Below are 23,123 nucleotides of genomic sequence, written 5' to 3'. Positions count from 1 at the left end.
TTTAACAAACAAATATAGGGTTTTAAGTTGATTATTATTTACTTTAAAATTCCTTTAAATTTTTCAATTAGACGCATTTGCTCTCTCTTTCTGTCTTTCGCTTTAAATCGTTGCTTAAAATTATATTCCATCTCTTGCTATAACCTATTGTATATATCTTCCTCATCTATACATATAATAAATCTGAAGAAGGGTCAATTCTGTACATTGAAAATATTGAAAAAATAAATAGCAGGGGGTGTTACTGGATCGATACCAAACCCAAATATGTGATTAAAAAAATTTTTGTCTGTCTGTCTGTCTGTCTGTATGTGAAGACATCACGTGAAAACTAAGGGCCTGTTCAGTGCGACGCGGATGACCTACGCGGACGTCCGCGACGGACGGTAAAATGTATGAAACCTTACAGCGTGTTCAGAGCGACGCGGAGCTGTCCGCGTCGCGGAGAGCTATCCGCGCGCGGTCGAAATCGCTCCGCGCCGCTCCTCCGCGCCGCGGATGTCCGCGGGCGGACGGTGCCTGGTTCTAATGTATTTGTTCAGTGCTCGGCGGACAACAGTCACGCGGAGCGGATGTAAAGTACTGTCGTTGTCATGGCGGCTGCGTCAAATGTGCAAACCGAGAGGGTAAAGCCGGGTATCCACTTAGGTTCGCCGTGGATTGCGAACAATGTGTGCTCCGCGAACGTGAACGTGTATAGTGTACACACTTAGGCTGCAACATCAGTGCTCCTGTCGGAGCGCTAAATTCCGCGCTCCGGTCTCCAGTAGACACACGACAGACGGTCGGTGCAAACATGCCGCCTCCAGAATTAGTAGGAAGTGCAGCTTATATTTTGATACATTATATTGTGATGGAATACAAACAACCTCCTCAATTTTGGCAAGGTAATATGAATAAGGGAAGAAGAAATAATGAAATAATGCATATATTCATCATTTCATCGGACCACTCCATGTTCGCGAACTTAACAAACACACGCTCGCGTCCACGAACAAACTGCGCTCCCCTTTGAGTTCGCGCAAAAAACCGCTTCCGGAGCGCTCCGCCGTGCTCCGATCGTGCTCCAGTCGCGCTCCGCGATCACGACGTATCCATTATGTTTGGTTTGCGGAGCGGGCGCGTTCGCAAACCACGGCGAACCTAAGTGGATACCCGGCTTTACAGTCGATCCCGATCCGCATCGCACTGAACGACAAAATCATCCGCGACGGACGCAAAACCTAGTCCGCGTGCGGACGGTCCGCGTCGCACTGAATCGGGCCTAACGGTTCGATTTCGATGAAACTTGGTATAATTATTATTCGCGTATTATTATAGGCCTAGCCATATTTGGGTCCAATAGATATTTATAAGATGTCATTGTCAGAGTTAATCAAAATGGAGACCATCCACGCGAAGACCGACATCCGCGCGGACGGAGTCGCGGGCGGAAGCTAGTCTTTCATAAACATTCAAACAATATCACACAAGTATACTAATTAAACTTGCAAGACAAAGCTAATACAAAGAAAATAAACATTGCGAAAGTTTCTGAAATTCAAATTGTTGTTGTTGTGTTTATTGTTAAATCTAAACTTAAATGAAAAGCAATGCATATCGTTTATTGAATATCATTGATTTCATAAACCTCTAATACTGTATATGTCTATCTAATACCTAGACTATCTCAATGATTAGAAATTTTACCTATAGATTTTTTCATTTCAGTAATTCAGTTCAACCAAGTGTGACATTGGCCTAAATAAAGAAAAGTAGGTATAATTTGATTGCGTAGTAACCTACTAGGCGAGACTAATAGGTACATGCTTTTTAAAGCATTTGTTGGTTTATCGTTTTGTTAGATTTAACTAATACGTTTGCGAAATACAATATCAATGTTATTTGGAGTTTAAAGTTACGTCCTCAAACGAATATTTTATTACGTGACGCCAGAGTAAATGACAATAGATTTGATTTTCAGTATGCAATAGAGAACTGAATTACTATGACAAGAAATGACATCATGTGTGACTCAATATAAGTGATGCAATTCAAATATAAAAACTAAACTAATATTACTTTTTATCAAGTTCCATAATTCACACACATATTATAATCAATTTCGTGACTAAACTAGTATATTACTAATCGGCCATAAGATTAAAATAATATACAGTTAACCATTAAGAATTAATACGAAGACATATAAGTTGAATGCTTGCCAAGCTTTCCGTCATTATTGGCTCACGCCACCATTATTCCAATTTACGTCCAACTAACGTCTTATAACTCATATTAACCTAATTTTCCTTTAAATACGGTTTAAATAATACTTATCATAGTAGTTACTACTATGAATACCCTATGTGCTACTATTTTAGTCTGTATCTATATCTTTTATCGGCGGGGAGAAAATCTTTTGGAGGGAACGCAAAGCATGTTCTTATCTACTAAAACCTAGTCCTATCCAAAACTAAAGAATAGCAGCAGACTCCGGGTTATCATTAGTAGATATGTGTGTGTCTAATTACCAAATCCAACGATGACGAAAACGTTCACTGTACCTCTTTCATTATCATCCCTACAATATAAAGTAAGTTAATATTTCAAACATTTTAAAATCCTGTATCACTTAATTTATTTCGCTTCATTTATCCTTAAACCCCGCGAGCATCAAGTGAATGCTATATTTACTCAGAAACCTTCAGGCAATTCGCACAAATTTTGCCAGAACAACCCTTATGAACTAACAAACCTTATTTATTTTTCTTTGTATCTCATACAACCATATTATCTATGTTGTAATGCTAATGTTTGTATAAGTTGATGTATTACAATATCTAACGAGTTGTCCCCGAGTACCCCTGTTTGAAAAGAATAATAAAATATAACACATTTGACAACAATATACATTATTTTACAAAAATTAGGTTTTCATATTAATTTTATCGGTTTGGCTGATTCGTGATCAAATTAATAATAAATAAACCAAGGCCACTCATGAATCTCGACTAATTATTTACAAATTCTCTATCTGTCTCTCAATCTTAGAAACCTAATTATGTCTTATCAATCAATCAATATTATTCCTCAAAAAGGTATCGTAACCACTACCCACATAGCGTCCCTAAAAGCCGACCAATTCCTAAAGATATTCCCGAACCATAATCGATGACAAATTCCAGCATCACATTAGACTAGGGGCGATAAAAATAAATTATTCCCAAGGGTCGGCCCAAGTAAATGATGTCCAAATACTGAGACACCTGAGGCCTTTACGAGTTTCAGGGAACAGCCCTATAGCTGCATCCTCGAAGGACCGATGACTGATGGCGTGTTTTATACGGACCTTACGAAATAATTGAGTGATCTTACAAAATGTTCTGAGTAAATAGAGATGTATTAGCTAATAGCGATACCGAGGACGAGGATACAGGTGCTCGTTGATAAAAATTGTATAAAAAATACGTTTTTGTTGAAGGAAATAGATCTTATTCGGGGATTTAGTTTTGCGTTTCAAGAGAGAAATGTAACAGAGTACGGATAGTTGAAAAGATATATCAGTCCAAGATCAGAAAACATTTAAATTAAAATTATTATATACAATAAAGAAGATTGCAATAAACAGAAATACAGCAACGTTGATAATATTATTTTTAATTTATAATCTAAAAACATTGCAAAGCAACTTACCGTGCGGATTTAAATCATAAATAATGAGGGATATACCGTTATATACATAAACTAAATACATACAATGTTTATCTATCAGACCGTTTCAAACATCTACTTTTAATAACGGAACATAAAAATACTCATCATATTAAAGAACTTGTACAAAATTCGATTCCAAACAATTCTTAACATTCGTCTGGCCGATAAAGCTGAACCATTCTTCGACTTTCGACTTACACAAAACAAAAATTGCGCAGTTATTACTTAGGTTTTAGACAACAATGGCTATATTTCGTCGCATCTAAAAGAGCATTGTTGAATTAATCTCTCATGGCTCCCGCAGGCTAGACGTCTTCGAATTGAATAGGCAAAAGAACGATACGCTTTTAACGTAATAGATACAATAATAATGTCTAATAGCTTGGCAGACGTTTCGTGTTGTGAACGAATGGTCGAAAACATTATGGTGTATCTATGAGTCGTTTGGGTTGTTATCCCATGGTTTTATTGCTATGGAATTTAACTTGGGAGGATGATATTTTATCCATTAACTTATGGATTGGTCATAACCAATTAATAACTCGTTAGAGAATATAATCTAGAACAAAAGTTGATTGAGTTATACTTATTCATGCAAAACCAGCTGATCGAGATCATATTAAACTTTTTACCATACGGTATGGGTTCCATGCGAGCGTCGCCGCATGTTCCAGCTAAGCTAAGAATATACATCTAGGTACTAGATATATCTAGACATAACCATCAATTTTTTAAATGGAAGAACATTAAATAGATCCTTTATCTAAACTTAGCTCCGAGAACAAGTAATTTCAAAGATGAAAACAGCCGCAAAAGTAATTTCTAGCATCACAGTAGTTTAATTTCGCACCAACAGCTTTAATTACAAAACGGCTTCAAGTTTTAACCTTATTAATTCACGACCTGTACCGTTACTGTCTAGGAAATAAAATTGAGAGCACAAGAAGCCTCAGGGGAAAGTGTTTAATGAAATACTGCCGCGATTGAAACCACTAGCCGTGAGAAATCTAATATTTCACCTTTTTTCTCCGTTACGTGATGAATGGAATATTCTTTGGATTGCTGTTATAATTCTAAGGGTTTTTGTTTGGCTAACCATATTTTATTTTGTTTCGGAATTTCTTTCTGTAGGTAAGATATGTACCATAGATATTAAGACTTTTTAATGCCTGCTTTGAAAGTGTCCTACGGAATTTTCAGTTGGTTAACTTTTTGCCTAAATCGCATTTATAAAGTGATAACTGATAAGGAACAAAATATATTAAATATTTACAAAGGCTTTATTTATGTAGGGAGAAAAAACGATTCTGGTACTTAATTAAACTATAATTAAAAAGCTTTTAAAAGGAACTAAACACAAGGCTCCATAGGAAAATCAAAGTGATGAAATTTCCATCGTAAAAATGCCTATCGCTCGTGTAATTAGCTATTCAAAGGCCTTTCCTTGAGATCGCAATTAATTTACAATTATTACAAAGAGCGTAGCTTTATTAAATAAAATATTTTGAGGGCTATTCCCTGTTCTAATTTTGGTAAAAATTTTCTTTGTTAAACTTCGGAGCTCAAAGTGAACGGATAAACACATTATTCTGTAGGTAACTCAAGTATAAATAAGTACTTCGTATATAGGTATCATATGGACCGTATTTTTAAGTTAAATTAAGATGTTTAACTGTAACTACATTTGTTGCCTGAAATAAATGAATAAATAAATAGGGAAAATATCAAGAGATCACATAAGAAATACAAAAGAATTCTCATCATACTTGCATGCGTGCAACTAAAATGTTTTTGATGTTGTTTAGTTTTCTGTAGAGCTTTTAGTCGATACGGTTTACCAAATTTTAGTCTTTGCATATAATAATAAATGGTGTCTTATTAAGCATTACATTTAGGATGTTTGCAATAAAATCTTGCCTAAATAAAATCACCTTAATGTACCTAAATGCAAAATAAAATAGTCTTTTTCTAAATATAAACGAGAGATAACAATGAGAACGCTAATGAAGTTCAACACAAACTATTGTTTGTACCGTATTGGTTCTAGAGCAGTTTTCTGTTTGTTTTTAATTAAAAGCTGCATTCGACACAAAAACAATAAACTACCGAACCATCATTGTGGAACAGTTAGCCATAATATTAGTATCTACATTATAAAACGTAAAATTGTAAAATATAAATAGAATAAATGTCCGGAATGTAACCCAAATTTCCTGCAATTCCATCCTTTCCTGGGCGGGATCATTTTGGCCCATATAAGAAAACTACGTACATTTGTGTACCGAATCTAGCTCCAAAAAAGTTTAAGTATCATTATGTTCATAAATATTTATCATTCCCTCGTTACTGGAGCTCATGCTGGAGCTGTTTTAATATTAAACGCACTTAGCATAATTTTAGTGAAACGCATCGATGCTTTGAAAAAGAACATAAAATGTCCTCGTGATCTCCGGGATCATTCACCCCTCAAAGAGGAACTATATCCCCGGCCTTTGAATTTTTAATAAACAGACCAAGAGCTGGAGGGTAGATTTCTTTTGATATCTAACGGAAAAATATAATTAACTTTTTAAAATTTTGTGTTATTTTAAAAGGGCATAATGCGTCGTTGATTATGAATAGATAAAGCTCACATCCGCCAAACGATTATTAATTTTAACCAATATTAAAAAAGACAAATAGAAGAACGATTGCTTACTAATTAATTGATTGACTAAATATTTTTAATAGTTATCTGCTATGTCTCAAATATATGCCCCAAAACATTTATTTTAAATCAATAAATCTAAAAAAAAATAAGATATTTTTTTCGAACTGTATGCCTATTAAAATTAGTTCAATGTACTTCCGCTTTATCTCAAACGACATTAAACATTAAAACGACATTAAAACTATACTAGTACCTAAACGTTAGTTTTTTTCACCGCCATCTCCTACACTATAATTTTTATAGATATCGATACACCTAAAGTTACTTCGATGCGGGTGATGATTGCACCATCTTCCTAGATTATGCCACAAATCTTTTGTGAAAAATACATTTTCAAGGCAGATAAAACTGTATGCATAAGAAGGTTCAATGGGGGCTTGAATAAATACATAGAGAAGACCACTGATGCTATGTAAAGTTAAATATTTGTTTATTAATTGTGATTCATTTGTAACCGAAATTGAAACTAAACAAAAAATAGTTTTAAACTATTCAGTATTCATCATACTATTGAATCAGATACAAAGTACTTACCGATAATAAAAATAATAGGTATAAGGATATTCAAAGTCTAACACAAAACAATTGCAGAAACGTAACAAATTTTACATAGGTAGTTAAATTTGCTATGTATGTGCACATATGCATTAGAACTACAGTTAGAACGGCCGGACAAAATTTGATATCTTTATTTTCATTTGTGCATATACAGCTTCTCCCAAATTATTCATTTGTTATAACTGAATGTACATAATGCTCTAAACTTCTACAATATAGAAAAGCTTACATAATTCCCTCGCAGTCTGTTTATATTAAAAGGAATGCGTTCCTCGAGTTACTGAAGAACAGTAATTAATATAACACTGAGCGGAGCTTACAGGAACTTTCGAGATTTTTCTATATTCTTGAGAGTACTATGATCATACTTTAATTAAACTGAAGCTGCTTGTACGTGACTAGTTTTAAAATAAACAAGAACGTGTGTTTACTGTTTGCTATAAAAATTAAACGGAAAACATAGTGAATTTTTTCGCTTAATATTATCTTTTTTTATCAAAAATTTAATCTTGTAGATGACACATAAAATGGGTACTTCTTACAGGTACAGGTATTACATTATCAGTCTAATGAAAATTAACAATAAAATAAAACATAAATTCGAGATATTCTATGTGTTTAATCATTCGTTAAGATTCAACCCTTCTTTAAAGGTAGATAAGGAAACACTCTCTTTAATTATTAAGATCAAAGAGGTGCCATTTAATTAGCAACTGCATTTAATCAAGAGAAATAATTCCATCGTAGTCGTAGATAGCTAATTTTAAAGCTTGAAGTTAACGCATTAATAAAATTGCACACATCATTCAAAGCTCTAAATAAATGTTGTAACATAAAGGCGTAAAATAGATACAAATATATGAGGGTACTTGAAGAGGGTAATTTCACGCATAATGTAACCCGTCCCGATGCGTATACTTCGGCATTCGTCATCCGACTTCCGAAAGAGATGGACGTGCGTGCCTTCTAATGGAAGGTTTTCATGTTAAAATAAATTTATGGAATGTTTTGTCATAATATGTTGAGTCCTGCTGATGGATATGAATCGCATATAATTTAATAATATTATAATCTAATTTAAAAACATTCTGATAAATAAACTGAAAACGTTTCTATTTATTTTCAATAATATATTTTTAACATTTGTTTGTCTACTATCCGGAATCATTCAGCACTTATAACTTCAACAAATTGTCTCGTTTCCAAACAAACCCTCGATAAAAAGCAGTTCGTCCCAAACTTCGTAACTATTTGGATTCTCACCCTCAGCTCATATCGAGGACTTGACAGGGGCCAATGATACATATTTATCTAACAATATTTATGACCGACCTGAAACGAGTTCTGCTTCATATTTAAAGTTGGGATGGTTTATGGGATTGTCACACTGAATGTATATGTAATAGTCATGAATAAAACAAAAGATAGATTTATAGAGCGCGTGTAATCCGATTTGAGGACATGAAACGAAAATGAATTATTGAATATGTCTAGAAAAGGCGAAATTACGAACAAATGGGAGATAATTATTCTGGGACAATGAGCTTCTGTCTGTATTATGTACTTCAAATAGAATAAGAACATACTGCTTAGTCATTAACCTTTAACCTTTATTACTATTACCATAGCCTTAATTGTTAAGCTTAATTATTGTATCTTTTCATTTAGGTACTCGCTCTTTTCAATATTTATATTTAGACTTCTTTTCATTGAAAAGAATAACAATCATACGAAATATTTACTTTCATTAGAAGAAGACATCCATTTGCGGTAATTACATACTTCCTTCACACATAGAAATTTAATCTGCAAACATACATTACGACGGCGCGCTCCTTTCAAATCTACAGAATTTTGCACAGAGACATGCTACACAAAAAATATTTCCCGATATTTAATATGTAGGTTACATTTTATCAGAAAACCAGTTAAACACACACGACACAAATTTGTCCCTGCAAGATATTATCGAAACCTTTTTAGGGCAGTCTCGTCGAACCTCCGAGTGGCGCATTTATCAAAAAATGGAAGACTCGAGAAGAATTTATGGGCAAATTCAACGATAAACTTGTAAGGGAATTGCTGATGTGAAAATCGAATTGTTCTCCTATTTAAAGGAAATATGGGCAACTAAGGGAAACGGGACTATTGTCAGAATGACTGAATTTTTGGACTTTTCTTCTATTTAAATCTAGGATAGTTTATGTTCACTCGGGGTATATATAAAAATATTTTTAGTTTTATAGAATTGTTTTTTTTTGTCTCTATTATAAGTGTGTTGTGTCAGATGAATACTTATTAGGTACCTATGTGTTCACTATTGACGATGAGTTATTACACTAGTATCAGACCACGTCTTTAATCACATTTTACCCGCAGAAAATGTAGCCAAAGTGCTAATCTAGTCGTGTCGGTAGTCTAAAAATAGTAATAAACATCCTTACAAACCTTCACGTGATGATAGGTGCTTGAGCTATCATCGCTATGGCCTATGTCGTATGATACGTTAGCACATTAAACTTTATAACAGAAGTTAAACTCCAACTGTGTCAAGAGAGGTAAAATTTAACTAAGCTATAACCGTTTAATGTTCGTACTAGACAATTTGCCATTACTCATACCCTAAAAGGCGATATAACAGGTAACGATAAAAACGCACATAAGGGCCTGCTTAAACCGGTGCAAGTTGACAGGACGCAGGTGGCTCGCTCGACGAATTACACCAGGAACAGATGTGGACAATTTATAATGGGGATACGTCTTTTTTGCCCCGCTACATGGACGGGTTATATTCTTTAGGTGTGACGTCATTATGTCGATAAAAGTGGAGTCATTTTGTAGGGATTAAAGTACTTGCAATTTTGATGTGTTGTGGCAATAATTGACAATTTTATAGAGCAGTACGTAGAGCATCTTCTATCACCTTATGGGTTTGTTCACACAGACAGATTTGCAGATCTGTCGCCAAATTTCTGAGCCATACGAATGTTACAAAATATATGTTCGTTTTTTTTTCATTACAAAGCACTATCATTTAATATTTTTGCCTTGCTTATATGTGTGTAATATTCTTATAACAGTTGCATACTAACACTGAACCCAGGTGTTTTCCACGTGTGATGACTAAAACTTTAAACCAAAAACATTTTATTTTACATTTATCAAATTGTACCTACTAAAAATGTATTTCCAATTTAATGCTGCATTGGGAATATCTCAATTCGAGAGGCCCGTTAAACACGCCGTTATGATAATTTACTATAATAGCGCAGATAAATTGGGAAAGCCCATTTAGTTCTATAACGGTCAATAGGCTATTTGAATGAACAAAGAACTGTTGAATGACAAATTTTTATAGGTCTGTTATAAAAAATTGTACAAGGCATACATTTATTATTTAACGGCAAAACTGTCTACGGAAAGGACGATCTTCACATTCATAGCGTAGTTTAGGATGAAAAGTATTAAAGTAGGGACATGCTGGAGCCTGGAAGCCTAGTAAACATTCATTCATTCAAAGTAGCCATAATATTGTTAGAAAAATCTCTAGATTTATTTTTTCTTATCCGAAAATTAAACAAAAAAATTCAAATTGAGAATATTATCGTTGTTTATGGGAAAATCGTCATGTTAATATCAGCATAATTGCATCTCTATCACATTTGAGAACTGAAAACAAATATATCCTATTTTAAATACTTGATATTTCAGTTTTAACATCGCGGAAACCACACTAGAAAGGTGGGCAAAATTCCAAACGTACATCAATTACACATATAATAACTGCCGACATACAGCTTATTATACACCGTGAAATCACCATATCAAAATTGCTTCCTGATTTCAGTCTGAAACCAAATTAGCGTTACTATATTACCCTCTAATACGACAGGTGCAATTTGCATTTCCTTTCATCAAAACATGAAACCGTACAATAATTCATATAAATGTCGTTTAAATCAAACATTTTCGCAATGAAAATTCTTGATTTAACCATACTAAGATTCTAGACGATCTTCGTTCGTGGCTCTAAATCTTAAAATAACGGCTTTTCGCGACGGGGGCGGCCATCAAAATCCCGTTCTATGTTTAAAATAAAAATTTAACTGAACGGCAGTTACCTTTTATGTGTTTATCTCGGTTGCACTCTGTAATGTAACGTTCACCCAATTATGGGGGTTTTGATTAGTTTAGAGCGCCATTTCCTATATTTGTATTATGGAAATAGGTGGGTAAAAGAAGAAAACGACATAAAGAACATTCTATGCGTCTTACTAATTAATATAATGATATTCGTGAAGATGAGGTTAGAAATAGCAGATACCTATTTAAAATAGTGTTTTTTGTTTTTTGTACTGTCCCTTTCTTCTGTAATACTAAAAACCACATCATTTTCATAGCAAAAACCTTATAATAACTAGCTACGAATTGTTAAAGGTTAAAATGTAATTTTAAAATTTGCATTTATTAAAACCCAAACAAGACGGAGCGGTTTCTATTATAATAACAACAACACAGCTATATGTAAATCATTTAGCTAAAATATACAACGGCAATTCCATTACTGGAATTTCATTATAAATGGTCATAGAAACAGATACATAATATAATATTATTTATTTGAAGACAATTTAGTTAAGCTTTAATAATAATAGTTAAAAAAAAACTAAAAAATACGCTTTTTATAGAAAACCGAACTAAAAAATACAAAATTTTTAGCAAATTAGTGTATTGTACGGTCCTCAATAAATCTACAAAGTTTGAACGAAATCTGGCCGTTTAAAGTGGGTCAAAATCGCGCCCAAAGAAGTCGGTTACAAACATACAGGTGAAGCTAATATAAAGCGTGTAAAAATAAGTTACTAGTTAGGTACTACATATTTAAATTTTTATCATAAACTTACCTTCTTAAAATTCTCCAAAATCAGTTCAGCAGTAAACTAACAAATATATGCCTTTGCAGAGAAGTATACTCGTTTTAGTTCTAGCTGACCTCTTCGCCTTTTCTAAAGGGATATTTTTGCCCTTTTTGCAACACTTTTCAATCGTGGAGTGGAGCTATTGATCGTAGCGTGATGTTAAATAGCTCTCCTCGATAAAAGCACAATCCAACATTTAAAATATTTTTTCAAGTTGAACTAGTAGGTACCTACTACAGAATTTTTGAGCTTTATAATATTAGTGTCAAGTGTTATATTAGCATATATTTTTTTAAACCATGTAAGTAATTGTAATTTTATAAGTTTAGCTAATCATAAATTGGCAAAAGATCTGTTTTTTACTTCGATACTCATCCAGCGTTGTAAAACTCGTAGTCATATTTACTCCATCATTCGAAAATATTTAGATAACAACAACCCATTTAGAAGTGTAACAATATAATCATAATATGTAGTTTACTGATACAATGACCATTGTTCACACGTGCCTTTTCACGGATATTACTGAGATGTTTACTTTGTAATAACTCAGGCCCCGGAATCACAGACACAATAGAAAATCTATTGTGTCGTGGACCGATCGGGCCGTTCGGGGCTCAATGGGTTAAGCGCACTTGTTTTGAAAATAAATCAAGTATAGCGTAATTCGATTAGGATATATTCTTTATGTTGCCAGTTATCAAACGACACTTACCTATTTTACGAATTTTAACTCGTGTTTAGCAATACTTACAATGAGAACAGAATTTATATTAAACACTAATTAAATCTATACGAAATATATAACTGAGTTGAATTGCAAATGATGACCACGAAACAGTGAAAATGAAATATGCAAAAGTTAAGCTTTTTGCCCGCTATCCGGCGACATATGGCGTCTAGTAAAATTCAATTTTTTAACACCTATTTTCCATTTACTATCTTTTGCCCGCGGTTTTATTCGTGGACTTTGCTTTGATGTAAGTACCCTGCAACCTGCTCTTAAATTAATGATAAAAAACTAAATTCATAACCAACATAGCAGTCAGACATTTGGTTAACTGCCGAACAAAAACTTGGAACAATACCCGCTAATCAATTTAATACAAACCGGTCCACAAAGCGAGCCAATCAGCGTTAACAGTAGCTTATTATTATGGAGACCGTAAATCTTAGGTCATAAATCACATAACTATTACGCCAATTACCCAGCGGTCAGCGCCCCTAATCCTTACAAGGCCCGGAAAAAGGGCCAAGGATCGGCCCCAGTTACGCAATCATTCAAATTGATTTATTCCTTCTATAATCAGATCGCAGGAGGCAAATCGTGATAGCGGAAACACTGCTGACTGTGGTCCCCGCTCAGAGACGTTTCTCATACCAATAAATATAACCTTACGCGTATACACAATAGATAGGCGTGGTACAATGTTTATAAAGGATGGATGTAGCTAAAGCTTTATATCTAGAGTAAATGATGAGTTTTGGTTGAACTACAAAACCGAAATATCTATTAAATCAAAGTCTCCTTATTATAGACAGATGCATTTTATCGCGACATCGAAGATTATCATCTGTGCCCAATAAAAGGTCTGACTTCATACAAAGACCTGCCCAGTTTGTAAAGCTCCACGCGCTAGCCACGAAGCAGGTGTTCAAAGAATATCCGCAATCGACTCTACACCATTAAAAGTAGTTTAAGATCTCCAAATACCGTTCTATAAAAATAAAACTTCATTTTATCGCATCGCCCTGAACGAGCTCACTTTAATGCCACTTTAACAACGAAACCTATACAGAGCTTCGTTTCTATAATAGTTGATATAAAATTTAAAGCCAATGTGTGCAGGATTTTCATTACGAGTTAGAAATGTGCACTGCTGCCCTGATTCTACGGTATTGATCTTTCCCGCTAGAGCCAAAGCGAACTTTTACTAACTACATTTATTTTGGTCAACGGCGGTGAAGTTGGCATCAGGGGTATTAAATATATAGAACATTATTTTGTTGCATGTTACATCGAAATTTAGTAATTTGTTAAATTTTAGCCTCGTTTAAAGCGATGACATATTTTTATACCTGCATAGCATTGAAATAATGATAGTTAGTTGATATTTCGGCTTTAGTGATTTTAAGTTGACATGCTCATATGTACTGGTTATTATCATATGTTATCATCATCATTTTCTTTATCACATTCCATATTAAAACTCGGCTTTTAAATAGTATAGTATGAAATAATCAGACTTATTTATCACCTGCAAATTGCAAGCATCGCTCCCAGCGTTTATATACATGTAAGTGCCGTCATATGTAATTGAATATTGTTACATTTATCTTCATAATGGTTCGTTACCACACAATAAATCATCGGTAATCGGAAACTATCAGTGCAAAAGTGTGCATAATTTACTATGAGCGTCCCATTTTCCAATCCAAATTACAATCATTACATTCTACGTTGGTTTTGCTGATGTATATTATTGATCGTGAGGTTTAAATATCTCGTTTAATCCTCTTTAGCGGTGACCGTATTATAGACTTCTCGTCTCTTCTGCGTTTCTTAGTGGGAGTGAGGCATTTTAAAGAATTACCAATTATGATCCTTTCCATAACTCGGTATTGCTTATCAGAGAACGGTCTTAGTACAGCAAAGGTGACGCCCATCGCCTTGCCTCTAATCAAATCGTCTCTTAGGACGATATTTTCGTGGAGGCGCGTTTTTATGTACCGCAATAAATTGTCGATTTCCACGTTAGACAGTTTCAAGATCGCCGCGATCGCCAACTTGTCGTAATCTTCGGAATCTCGAAGTTCCACTTCTAGTTTGACACAGGCTTCGCTCGCGGGATAGATTACTTCCTGCAGCTGAAATCTATTCGGTCCGGCTCCGACCATTAAGGCGCATTTAAAGTTGGGTTGCTTGCCTACGACAGCATTGAGCCATTCTGAATTCCGTTCGAGCGCCGCTAGAAGAAAAGTCATAAAGTCGCCGACTTCCTTTTGCTTTTTGTACGTCGCGATGGCGGCCAGAGCGACTTCAGGAAGGGCGTCTATTGACCGCGGGCTGGGTCTTGGACTAGCTGGACTTGACGAATCTCGACCTGACTTCGAAGATGACTTTTTCCCAAACATCCTGCTCGATTCACGTTTGAACAAAGTTAGCACATTTCTTATTATATTGGACGCGCGTTTTTTCTGATAACGAAGAATTTTGATGAAAAAACGGAGATATTGAATGAAGTTTGGCGGTGACGTTGGTGTTGGTGTCAATATTTTTTTTTAATTTTTTAAACAAGGTTTTTTATGAATCACGTGGATAGCAACTGTAAAGGTTATATATATCAGAAGCCAATAGTATTAAATATAAATTAATGGACCATGAATTGAGTCATCTCTGATAACTGATTAATGAATTATGAATTAATATCTATTTTATAAATGATGCCACCAAAAATAAACATATGTTAACGTAAGTACATAAATCTTGGAATTTTGTGGCAAATTTAAAATTTGCTTTAAATAGTAAAATACCTACTTAACTATTCTTTGATTCATATAGGTATATATTTCGATTTTGTTATTACTTCAATATAGAAATTGTGTTCTAAATAAATTGAGACTGTTTTTTTTTTTATGAGTAAGTATCAACCTAAGGTATCTACGATTAATTTGAAAACATTAACATCGACTATAATTTAATCAAATACATATTAATTCCAATTTTAATACCGAATGTAGCTATGAATGCGACCTAATTATACTGCATACTAATAATTCAAGATTTTTGTTTAGCGAATTATTTTTATATTTAATTAACATAAGTAGGTACCTATATTATTTATAAAATAAATAATCCTGTCTGTGACGAAATAATCTTTATTGAGTCGTGAGTGACAGTTTTCATTTAGCGTTTTTTTTATCTCTATGAATTCTTTATAAGCTTACAATGTTTACGTAGAAGATAGAGTTCAATACAATATATTATTATCTAAGTGTTGTTTTGCTAAATATTTACGTATATATTAAGCCCTCATTAAAAAAATACTTAAAAAGTTGTAGGCTTCCTTTTTAATTTAACTAAAATATACGGTCTACCTACAATTAGTCATTGATAATAGAGCATAACCTATATTTTCAATCTTGTATCTAAAAATAAATCAAATAGGTAGGTATAACACCTTTTTAGATAATATATGTATTTGCATAAACCTTGCATAAACATTTTAACACGATAAAGCTTTTGTATGAAATGTACAACAAAATACAGTGGAACTCCTAAACTTGTATTGGCTATGACTTCATCACAAGAAACCTACTCATGCAACCTTGGTATGGATTATAATACCTACTTAACGTGCCTAGATGTATTATAATTTCATTTTTAAATTTAAATAGGTATGTTCATATTACGTTTTGTCGTGCATTTTAATTCCTTCACTACAATATAATATGAATACATAATATTTAAATTAGGTACTTACTTAAACAAATAAAATAGGTATGTAGAAAATTTACATTTTAAAATAAAATCTGGTGAATGGCAAACTAGGTAGTTCACATTAGTTAGGTACCTACTTATTTAGGAATATTTTAAGCGTCATTTTCTTATTTTTTATTCGTCAGAACCTCAATAATAAATAGGATTTACCAATATTTATCGTAAATGCCTGGTAGAGTTTTTTGGCGAACCTGTTGATTTTCCAAAAAATATTACCTAGGTATGTGCTAGTGATTATGCCTAATAAGCAGAAAATTTTAGGTAATTTTACGATCTAGCTCTATCTCATTCACGATAAACCTACTTACCTACCCAGAGTCTTTCCGACTCTATCACATTGAGATAATATGTATGTTCTAGTACATAATATTATCTCTATGCTCTATCAATAGTTTTTTTATTGTGTATCAATAGCCTTAGAAACACTCTTCGCAAATATTAAGATATTTGCGAAGTGTTACCATTTACCAATGACGAAAAAAATAACTTAATTTAAACTTAGATTCATTAAAAAACTATTTAAAAAAATACGCAGTTATAATTGCGATTTGTTGAATAAAAGGAGAAACATTTTAAAATAATGAACCATTTTCATTAGAAGACAATACTCATTGGTAACAAAAAACCTCTGACACGAGAAATTGCCTTTCAAAAGAGTAACGATAGGCACCGCAATATCGAGGTCATCGTACATCTACTTATGCATATACAGTCACAAGTGCAAGCGTGAATGGGACCCTTTTAGGTTATATTTGGTCAAAACAATTCCCATTACTTACCAAAATCAACATCCAAGATACTTATTCCGTTAAAAAGTCGGTTCGGCAGCCAACATCAATGCCGTCACGTTGAGTACACACGCACACACGCGAAAATCATAGTAAACGTCATGATAAACGTTTACATCGTTAATTAATACATTTATCAATGTTTTTCGACACTGCAAACGCTACACATTATCGGGTATCACTAACTGTATCACATAGTAGGAGTACAAGTCTCTAGGTGGCCAAGAACCATATAAAAAACGTATTTTTTTGGCAAAGACAGTGTAATCACCACTCCTTTTCTCTCACAGATTTCTACGATAGCAAACAGCTGCGGTGCGTGAATGAACCAAAACAAAGACTGCTAGCGCCATCTGGTCAACGGGAATACGCAACTTCACTACGAGTCAACTTGACACGGAGCATGTGTGGCAAACCTAGTTCAGTGCTTAAGTACTAGATGGCATGATAAGTAATAAATTTTAGTTTTTGTAAAAATAAAAAACATCGTATTTTATCATGTTGTTCAAAACACTTGTTATTATTTTAAGAATTGCAAATATTTAGTCGTACATTATTTTCTATTGCTTGATAGTGGAGTGGAAATATGAATTAAAAAAATATGTTAAATGTATTATTTTACCAATAAAAAGATATTCTTTTTTTTATGTAAATTAAAATATTTGAACAGTGAAATTAAAAAAATAAACTCCGCCGTAACAGTGTATGACACTGCCGTGACCAGGATTCGAACCTGGGTTACTACGGCCACAACGTAGGGTCCTAACCACTAGACGATCACGGCTATCGGAGTATACATTACAAGCTTGAAATTTTCGAATAGTAAATTTGAATTGGACCAGTTTCACAACTCGATATTGCAGGAGAGCCCGTGGGAGACCGTCCTTCACCGATCTGATAACCAGATGAGACGTATTTTTTATTAACAAATATGCCAATAATTGCTTGCCTATCGAAAAGTGGTCTGTGGTGGTGGTGGTGGTGGTGGTGGAAAATTATTTACATACACTCGAAAAAAATATCCCCGCAATCGGGAAATAATAATCATATAGTTAGTGATGATGAATTTATAAACCATTTTCTTTCAGTGACCTATGAGTTGGTATGTAAACTTAGTATGTAATATCCCTCAAGTTATTTAAAATAATAACTACCTATATTAATTATTATAAAGTTAGGTAGTTTTCAAATCTTATATGAAAATAATTATTTTGTTGATGTAAGTAGCTGTACACGCATGTACTTGTATTGTATTGTATTGTAATAATAATTGTAAATGTATATAAGTAATGTATCACACAGATTATAAATTAAAACTTGACGATATTAGAAGAAAGTATTTTTATTTCATATTCCCTTTTTTTTGTTTTTAACCATTATTATGGTTTTAAGCAATAAGTTTTTCCAAAGATATATGGCTATCACTTTAATTTTTCGTGTTGTCACTCATCCATGCAAGTTCCAATTTGTTTAGGTATGTTATATTGCTTTTGCAGCTTAGTCCATAAATTAGGTGAGGTGTTATTTTTTTACGAATAAATAATTAAGTAATAGGGTATTCAATGTAGAGAAAATAAATAACAAACTAAGGTAAAACAACAAGTTTTTATTATTTTTTAAGCATTTAAATAGTTAAATAAGCTAACAAATTACAACAGTAATACAAATTACAAAAGTAGCTAGCTACTACTTATTATTCTGTGACGGTACCTATTTTGTATGCCCAAATTTATAATATGTACAAACTGTTACATTAATATGGATTTTATTTATTAGTCAACATTCAACACTGATAAATACATAGTTATTAATATAAATTATATTATGTATTATAATTTTTATTTACAAATACTTTATTGTCCTATCCATATCACAAGATAATAAAAAGAATACGTAAGCATCTGTGCAAAAATGCAATCAATCTTCAAGCAACATATTTTTAGGGTGCTTAGACACATTCCCCGCTACACATTCTTGCACATTATTAGTGAAAAAGTACCCTTAATGCGAGATTGCGAACAACAAGCGAACAATTGTTATTTACACGATGGTCTTGTGTTGAATTGAGTTCTGTTGAAGCAAACCTTCATCTCTGAATTTTATGTATGTCATGTGAACCATGCGTAATATAAGAGAATATAAACCTGTAAAATAATTAATTTATTAACATTCTGTACTATAATATCAAGTTTAATATCCAGCGAGCATCACCAAAATAATAAAATATCAGAGAAAATAAAAAAAAATAGATAAAAATGCTTGAGAGTTCAGTACCTTCCTCAATTAAGAATAATTGGTACATTTATAATTTATGTAAAGTTAGCAAAAAACGCGGGTGCGAATCCCTCCTCGTAGTCGAAATTTTTCTATTCAGTTAAAAAAAATCTCATTTATAATCGCATTTCAAAACTAAATATCTAAAATAAAGCTTAGAAGCAGTTTCATAAGTACCGAAAGATAACTTTACCTAAAAATAAAAAGAAGATAAGAGAATTTAGCAGGAAAATATCAAATGCATGTCCAATTATCATCGATAGAAGAAAAAATACGAATAAAAGGAATGAAGAAATCACCACGCCAAATATTAAGTATGCTCTCAGGTAAGACGTCCTTCTCTGCAAAAAGGTCAATTATTAGAATATCTAAGTAAATATTTTGGCTTGTACTATAAGATACATCATCATTTTAATCATCGTATATATGGTACAGTAAAAGAATTTGTTTGATGTATGTATGTCAGGAAAAACTGATTCATTTACCTATGCTTGGACCAATGCAATAGTAGAAACGAAGCACAAAAAAATGTCGCAAATTGTCTTTTGAGTGCGGATGATGCCACGTAGGTAGAGCATCCATTTTTAAAAGAATTACATTTAACAAATTTCTTAACTACTTTAATTCTACAATTAGGATATAACTAGTACAGTATAGCATAAAAAATGTTTTTCCAATAGTTTACCTTAACAACTCCAACAAGCAGAAGTACCGAAAATATAAATGATACTATGATTACACAAGTAAAAAATATTACTATGATGATGAATATTTCACCAATAGCATGTCCAAGAGCGTCGCCACTGGGTGTCTCGCAGTACTCAGTATAGAATATAACACCAAATGAGAATATTGCTGCTATGCCTGAAATGATCTGTAAGAATAAACATGTCATAACTATCATCACTAATACGAAATAATGCTCTAGTTTTTATAGGATTAAATGCAGGTAAGAGATCGCTGTCTTAGCGATAAGACCGCCTGTTGTGCTCAACTGTGTCTCTTTCTTTTAAATATGTAATTGCTTTTGTAATTTTTATGTCCTGGTGCACAATAAAGTATTTTTATTTGTTGTTTGTTTGTTTGTTTGTAAGAGATTCGGATTAAGCATCAAACAGGTTTAATCATACATTTTATTAAACAAATTACTACCAGTATATTATTATTAGTCTGTGGTACTACGCTGCGTCTGTACGGCAAAAAATAACGTAAACTGCTGCACCGATTTTCATTATATTTACACGTACGTGCGAAGCCGCAGGCGAAAATCTAGCTCTATATAAAAAATTAATTTCAAATCTTTGTCTGGGCGTTGCGTTGCAATTATAAGCCCTTGAAATAAAAAATAATCACAAAATTAACTTTTTAAATAAATTGCAAATTTCTAATTTCTAGACCAAACATTATACAACTAATGTGTTATACTTACGATACCACAAATGGCCCATATTAGACACCCAGTCTCGAGTTTTATAGAAAAACAACTCGCTTGAGAACACGTCATGTTAATTCTGAAATTAGGACATCAATCATCAGCAGTAAAAAATTTTTCCTGCTATTAAGAGCCAGATAAGGCTTTCACCCAAAATCCAATGCCTGCAATAGAAAATAAACAAACACAATACAAAATTATCTAAGAAGACACATGCTGAAAACATGTATCATTTCCTTAGTTGTGTTTTACAACCGAAACTTAAAATAAAATTGCATTACCCAAATAACCATATTATCATTTATCATACCTAATGCACTTCTATATCCCAAATTTATCTAACTTCGATTAACAAATAACGCAGTCAATATTCCAACACAATTAATTTCAATGTATGTACATTACACCGCTATTAACGTTAAGGTGCGTATAAATTAAGCGCGGCAGCCGCGCGAGCCAATGTTCGACCAGAGTTGACGTTCATTTGCTGCGCGAGCCAATATGTAGATATATTTTAAGTTGAACGTAGTTGCCGCGCGCGGCAGGCGATCCATCACGAACATCTCTTCTGTAGGACGCCAAAAGTGTAGTCATTTTCTTTTTCAAGTCAGGAATAGGTATATCCATTTTCTTACTGATTTCTACCCGCACATCATACCTCAGCGATTTATTGTGGTATTGGGAGGATTTGCTGTTCCACAAAAATTCATTAGCGCCATACAATTGTATTAGTAAACGGCACTTTTCGTTGTCCATTTTTACGTAGACGCCGCGCGAGCCGAATCACCAAAACTACAAACCGTCCACACGGCGCGCGAGCGAACGCCTGAAGCTCCTTTGATGCGGTCTCAAAAACCGACAGTGAGCGGATCGCCCCGCGGCACGTTCGAGCGCGGCAATGTTCGCGTCGCCGCGCGCGGCGATCCCGTCTACATAGTGCGCGGCCGCCGCGCGCGCCTATGTTCGATGGTTTGCCGCGCTTAGTTTATACGCGGCTTTATACATAACCGAAATCACAACCTCTATTTCAGGAGCAAGATTGTAACATAATATTCTCGTAGGTCGCCTGAACACTCACAAAGTAAGGAATATACTACAAAGCTCCGCGAATCGATGTACACGAATGAGTCACAGCTCACAAGCGCCTGAAAGTCGCCTGTTATGTAAACAACTATCTGAAGCTTAATATTTTTACAGGCAACATTTCTTCAATAACGTCAAATCTGACAGCTTTCTTTTATCAGCTTTTGCAGATTACAGGCTTACTTACAGGGTTATACGGGTTATTATCTACTCAATGTACCTAGGTACCTAATAATAAAGTAGCGCCTGATATTTTAGAGCAAAATTCTGTAAATGGAAGGAGTCTCTCAGATTATATGTGTTATCCTTTTCCTTGAAAACTTTATGACGAATGTCACATAATAAAGCAGAGGATATTTTGTAGACCCCAGAACAATGGTTACTAAAATTTGGTTATTAATTGATTATTGTTATTATTTTAATATTTTATTGTTATTATTTTAAGTACTAGAAATTCACGTCATGACGTCAATATACAGCCAAAATATATCTACTGATTTTGATGAAATTTGTCATGGAGACTGGAGATCCTGCTAAAAATGCCGTAACTTGGACGTAGGTGTACTCAGTGTAGGCTATGGATTGTTTGTCCTTCAATTAACAAATTGCGTCTCACGCTGGCGGAAAGCTGGTTCAGAGATAAGAATGGTGAAATGGTATCGTGTTTGTGGATTTTTTGTGGGCGTGGGTTTAAAATACTCATTTAATAAGTACACAAGGAACATTCTCAGGAAGTAAATAATAAAACAAACGAACGTTTCAATTAACTTTTATTTCAGACCTATTTAAGTTCAATATCAGGTACAATAAAAATATGTATAGGCGATTTTTTTTATAAATATAAGTACTTATGTATATTGTATACGTATAGGTATCTATTTAATTTGATACTGCGGCTGTAAGCTGTCCGGCAAACGTTGTTCTGCTTTTCAGCCGTTCAGCCGTTTCAGAGGAGTTTGGTAACTATCATTGTGAATACAGAAGAATTTTAGATATACAGAGATATTATTTAGAAATATATTTTATTTAATGCTTAGACGAAGAAATATGAAAAGCAATTTAAGTAGCAATATTTCACAAAAAATTATGTATTCGATACGTAGGTAGGTATCTAATATATACAAAGAATAGAATACAATAGAATAATTGCTACTAACCTAAT

At 33.5% G+C, this 23,123-nt stretch overlaps 3 protein-coding genes and 1 non-coding gene across 15 annotated transcripts in view; all 4 read right to left on the bottom strand.

Moving 5' to 3' along the window:
* The window catches only part of LOC149487219 (uncharacterized protein CG43867), a 251,570-nt gene extending 234,097 nt beyond the window's left edge, over positions 1 to 17,473 (bottom strand). For 7 of the 12 annotated variants that reach the window (XM_089697522.1, XM_089697516.1, XM_089697519.1 and 4 more), the window contains exon 1: positions 17,164 to 17,472. The gene's annotated coding sequence lies outside the window, so the exon portion shown is untranslated. Of the gene's footprint in view, positions 1 to 17,163 lie in introns of all 12 variants that reach the window. The other 5 variants (XM_089697509.1, XM_089697513.1, XM_089697510.1 and 2 more) reach the window with 1 other exon arrangement.
* Positions 14,153 to 15,134, bottom strand: LOC149487220 (uncharacterized). The gene has a single exon (XM_089697131.1). The coding sequence runs from the start codon at positions 15,016 to 15,018 to the stop codon at positions 14,380 to 14,382; it is 639 nt and encodes a 212-aa protein (XP_089553257.1). The 5' UTR covers positions 15,019 to 15,134; the 3' UTR covers positions 14,153 to 14,379.
* Positions 17,474 to 17,884: 411 nt separating the features above from the next.
* On the bottom strand, positions 17,885 to 17,956 carry TRNAH-GUG (transfer RNA histidin (anticodon GUG)). The gene has a single exon. It is a non-coding gene; the product is annotated as a tRNA-His (tRNA).
* A 1,255-nt stretch (positions 17,957 to 19,211) lies between these two features.
* On the bottom strand, positions 19,212 to 21,293 carry LOC149487217 (uncharacterized). Its single transcript, XM_089697130.1, has 5 exons — positions 21,189 to 21,293; positions 20,876 to 21,042; positions 20,132 to 20,320; positions 19,640 to 19,787; positions 19,212 to 19,316 (listed from the first exon to the last, which is right to left on the bottom strand). The coding sequence occupies exons 2-5, from the start codon at positions 20,948 to 20,950 to the stop codon at positions 19,213 to 19,215; spliced, it is 516 nt and encodes a 171-aa protein (XP_089553256.1). The 5' UTR covers positions 20,951 to 21,042; positions 21,189 to 21,293; the 3' UTR covers position 19,212.
* Positions 21,294 to 23,123: the final 1,830 nt, after the last annotated feature.

This window comes from Colias philodice, chromosome 7, assembly GCF_061535455.1.
Source record: "Colias philodice isolate Cphi_HAF_F1 chromosome 7, ilColPhil1 Martin Lab GWU primary, whole genome shotgun sequence".
NCBI lineage: Eukaryota > Metazoa > Arthropoda > Insecta > Lepidoptera > Pieridae > Colias > Colias philodice.
This window is presented reverse-complemented; position numbering and strand designations above follow the sequence as displayed.

Bases quoted from the DNA above. Each gene is read 5' to 3' on its own strand.
- LOC149487220 (XM_089697131.1), bottom strand. From the start codon at position 15,018: ATGTTTGGGAAAAAGTCATCTTCGAAGTCAGGTCGAGATTCGTCAAGT.
- LOC149487217 (XM_089697130.1), bottom strand. From the start codon at position 20,950: ATGACGTGTTCTCAAGCGAGTTGTTTTTCTATAAAACTCGAGACTGGG. The intron at 19,788-20,131 runs GTAAACTATTGG...ACCTTTTTGCAG, and splicing joins TGCTTGTTGGAGTTGTTAAG to AGAAGGACGTCTTACCTGAG. The intron at 19,317-19,639 runs GTAAAGTTATCT...ATTATTTTACAG, and splicing joins TATCTTCTTTTTATTTTTAG to GTTTATATTCTCTTATATTA.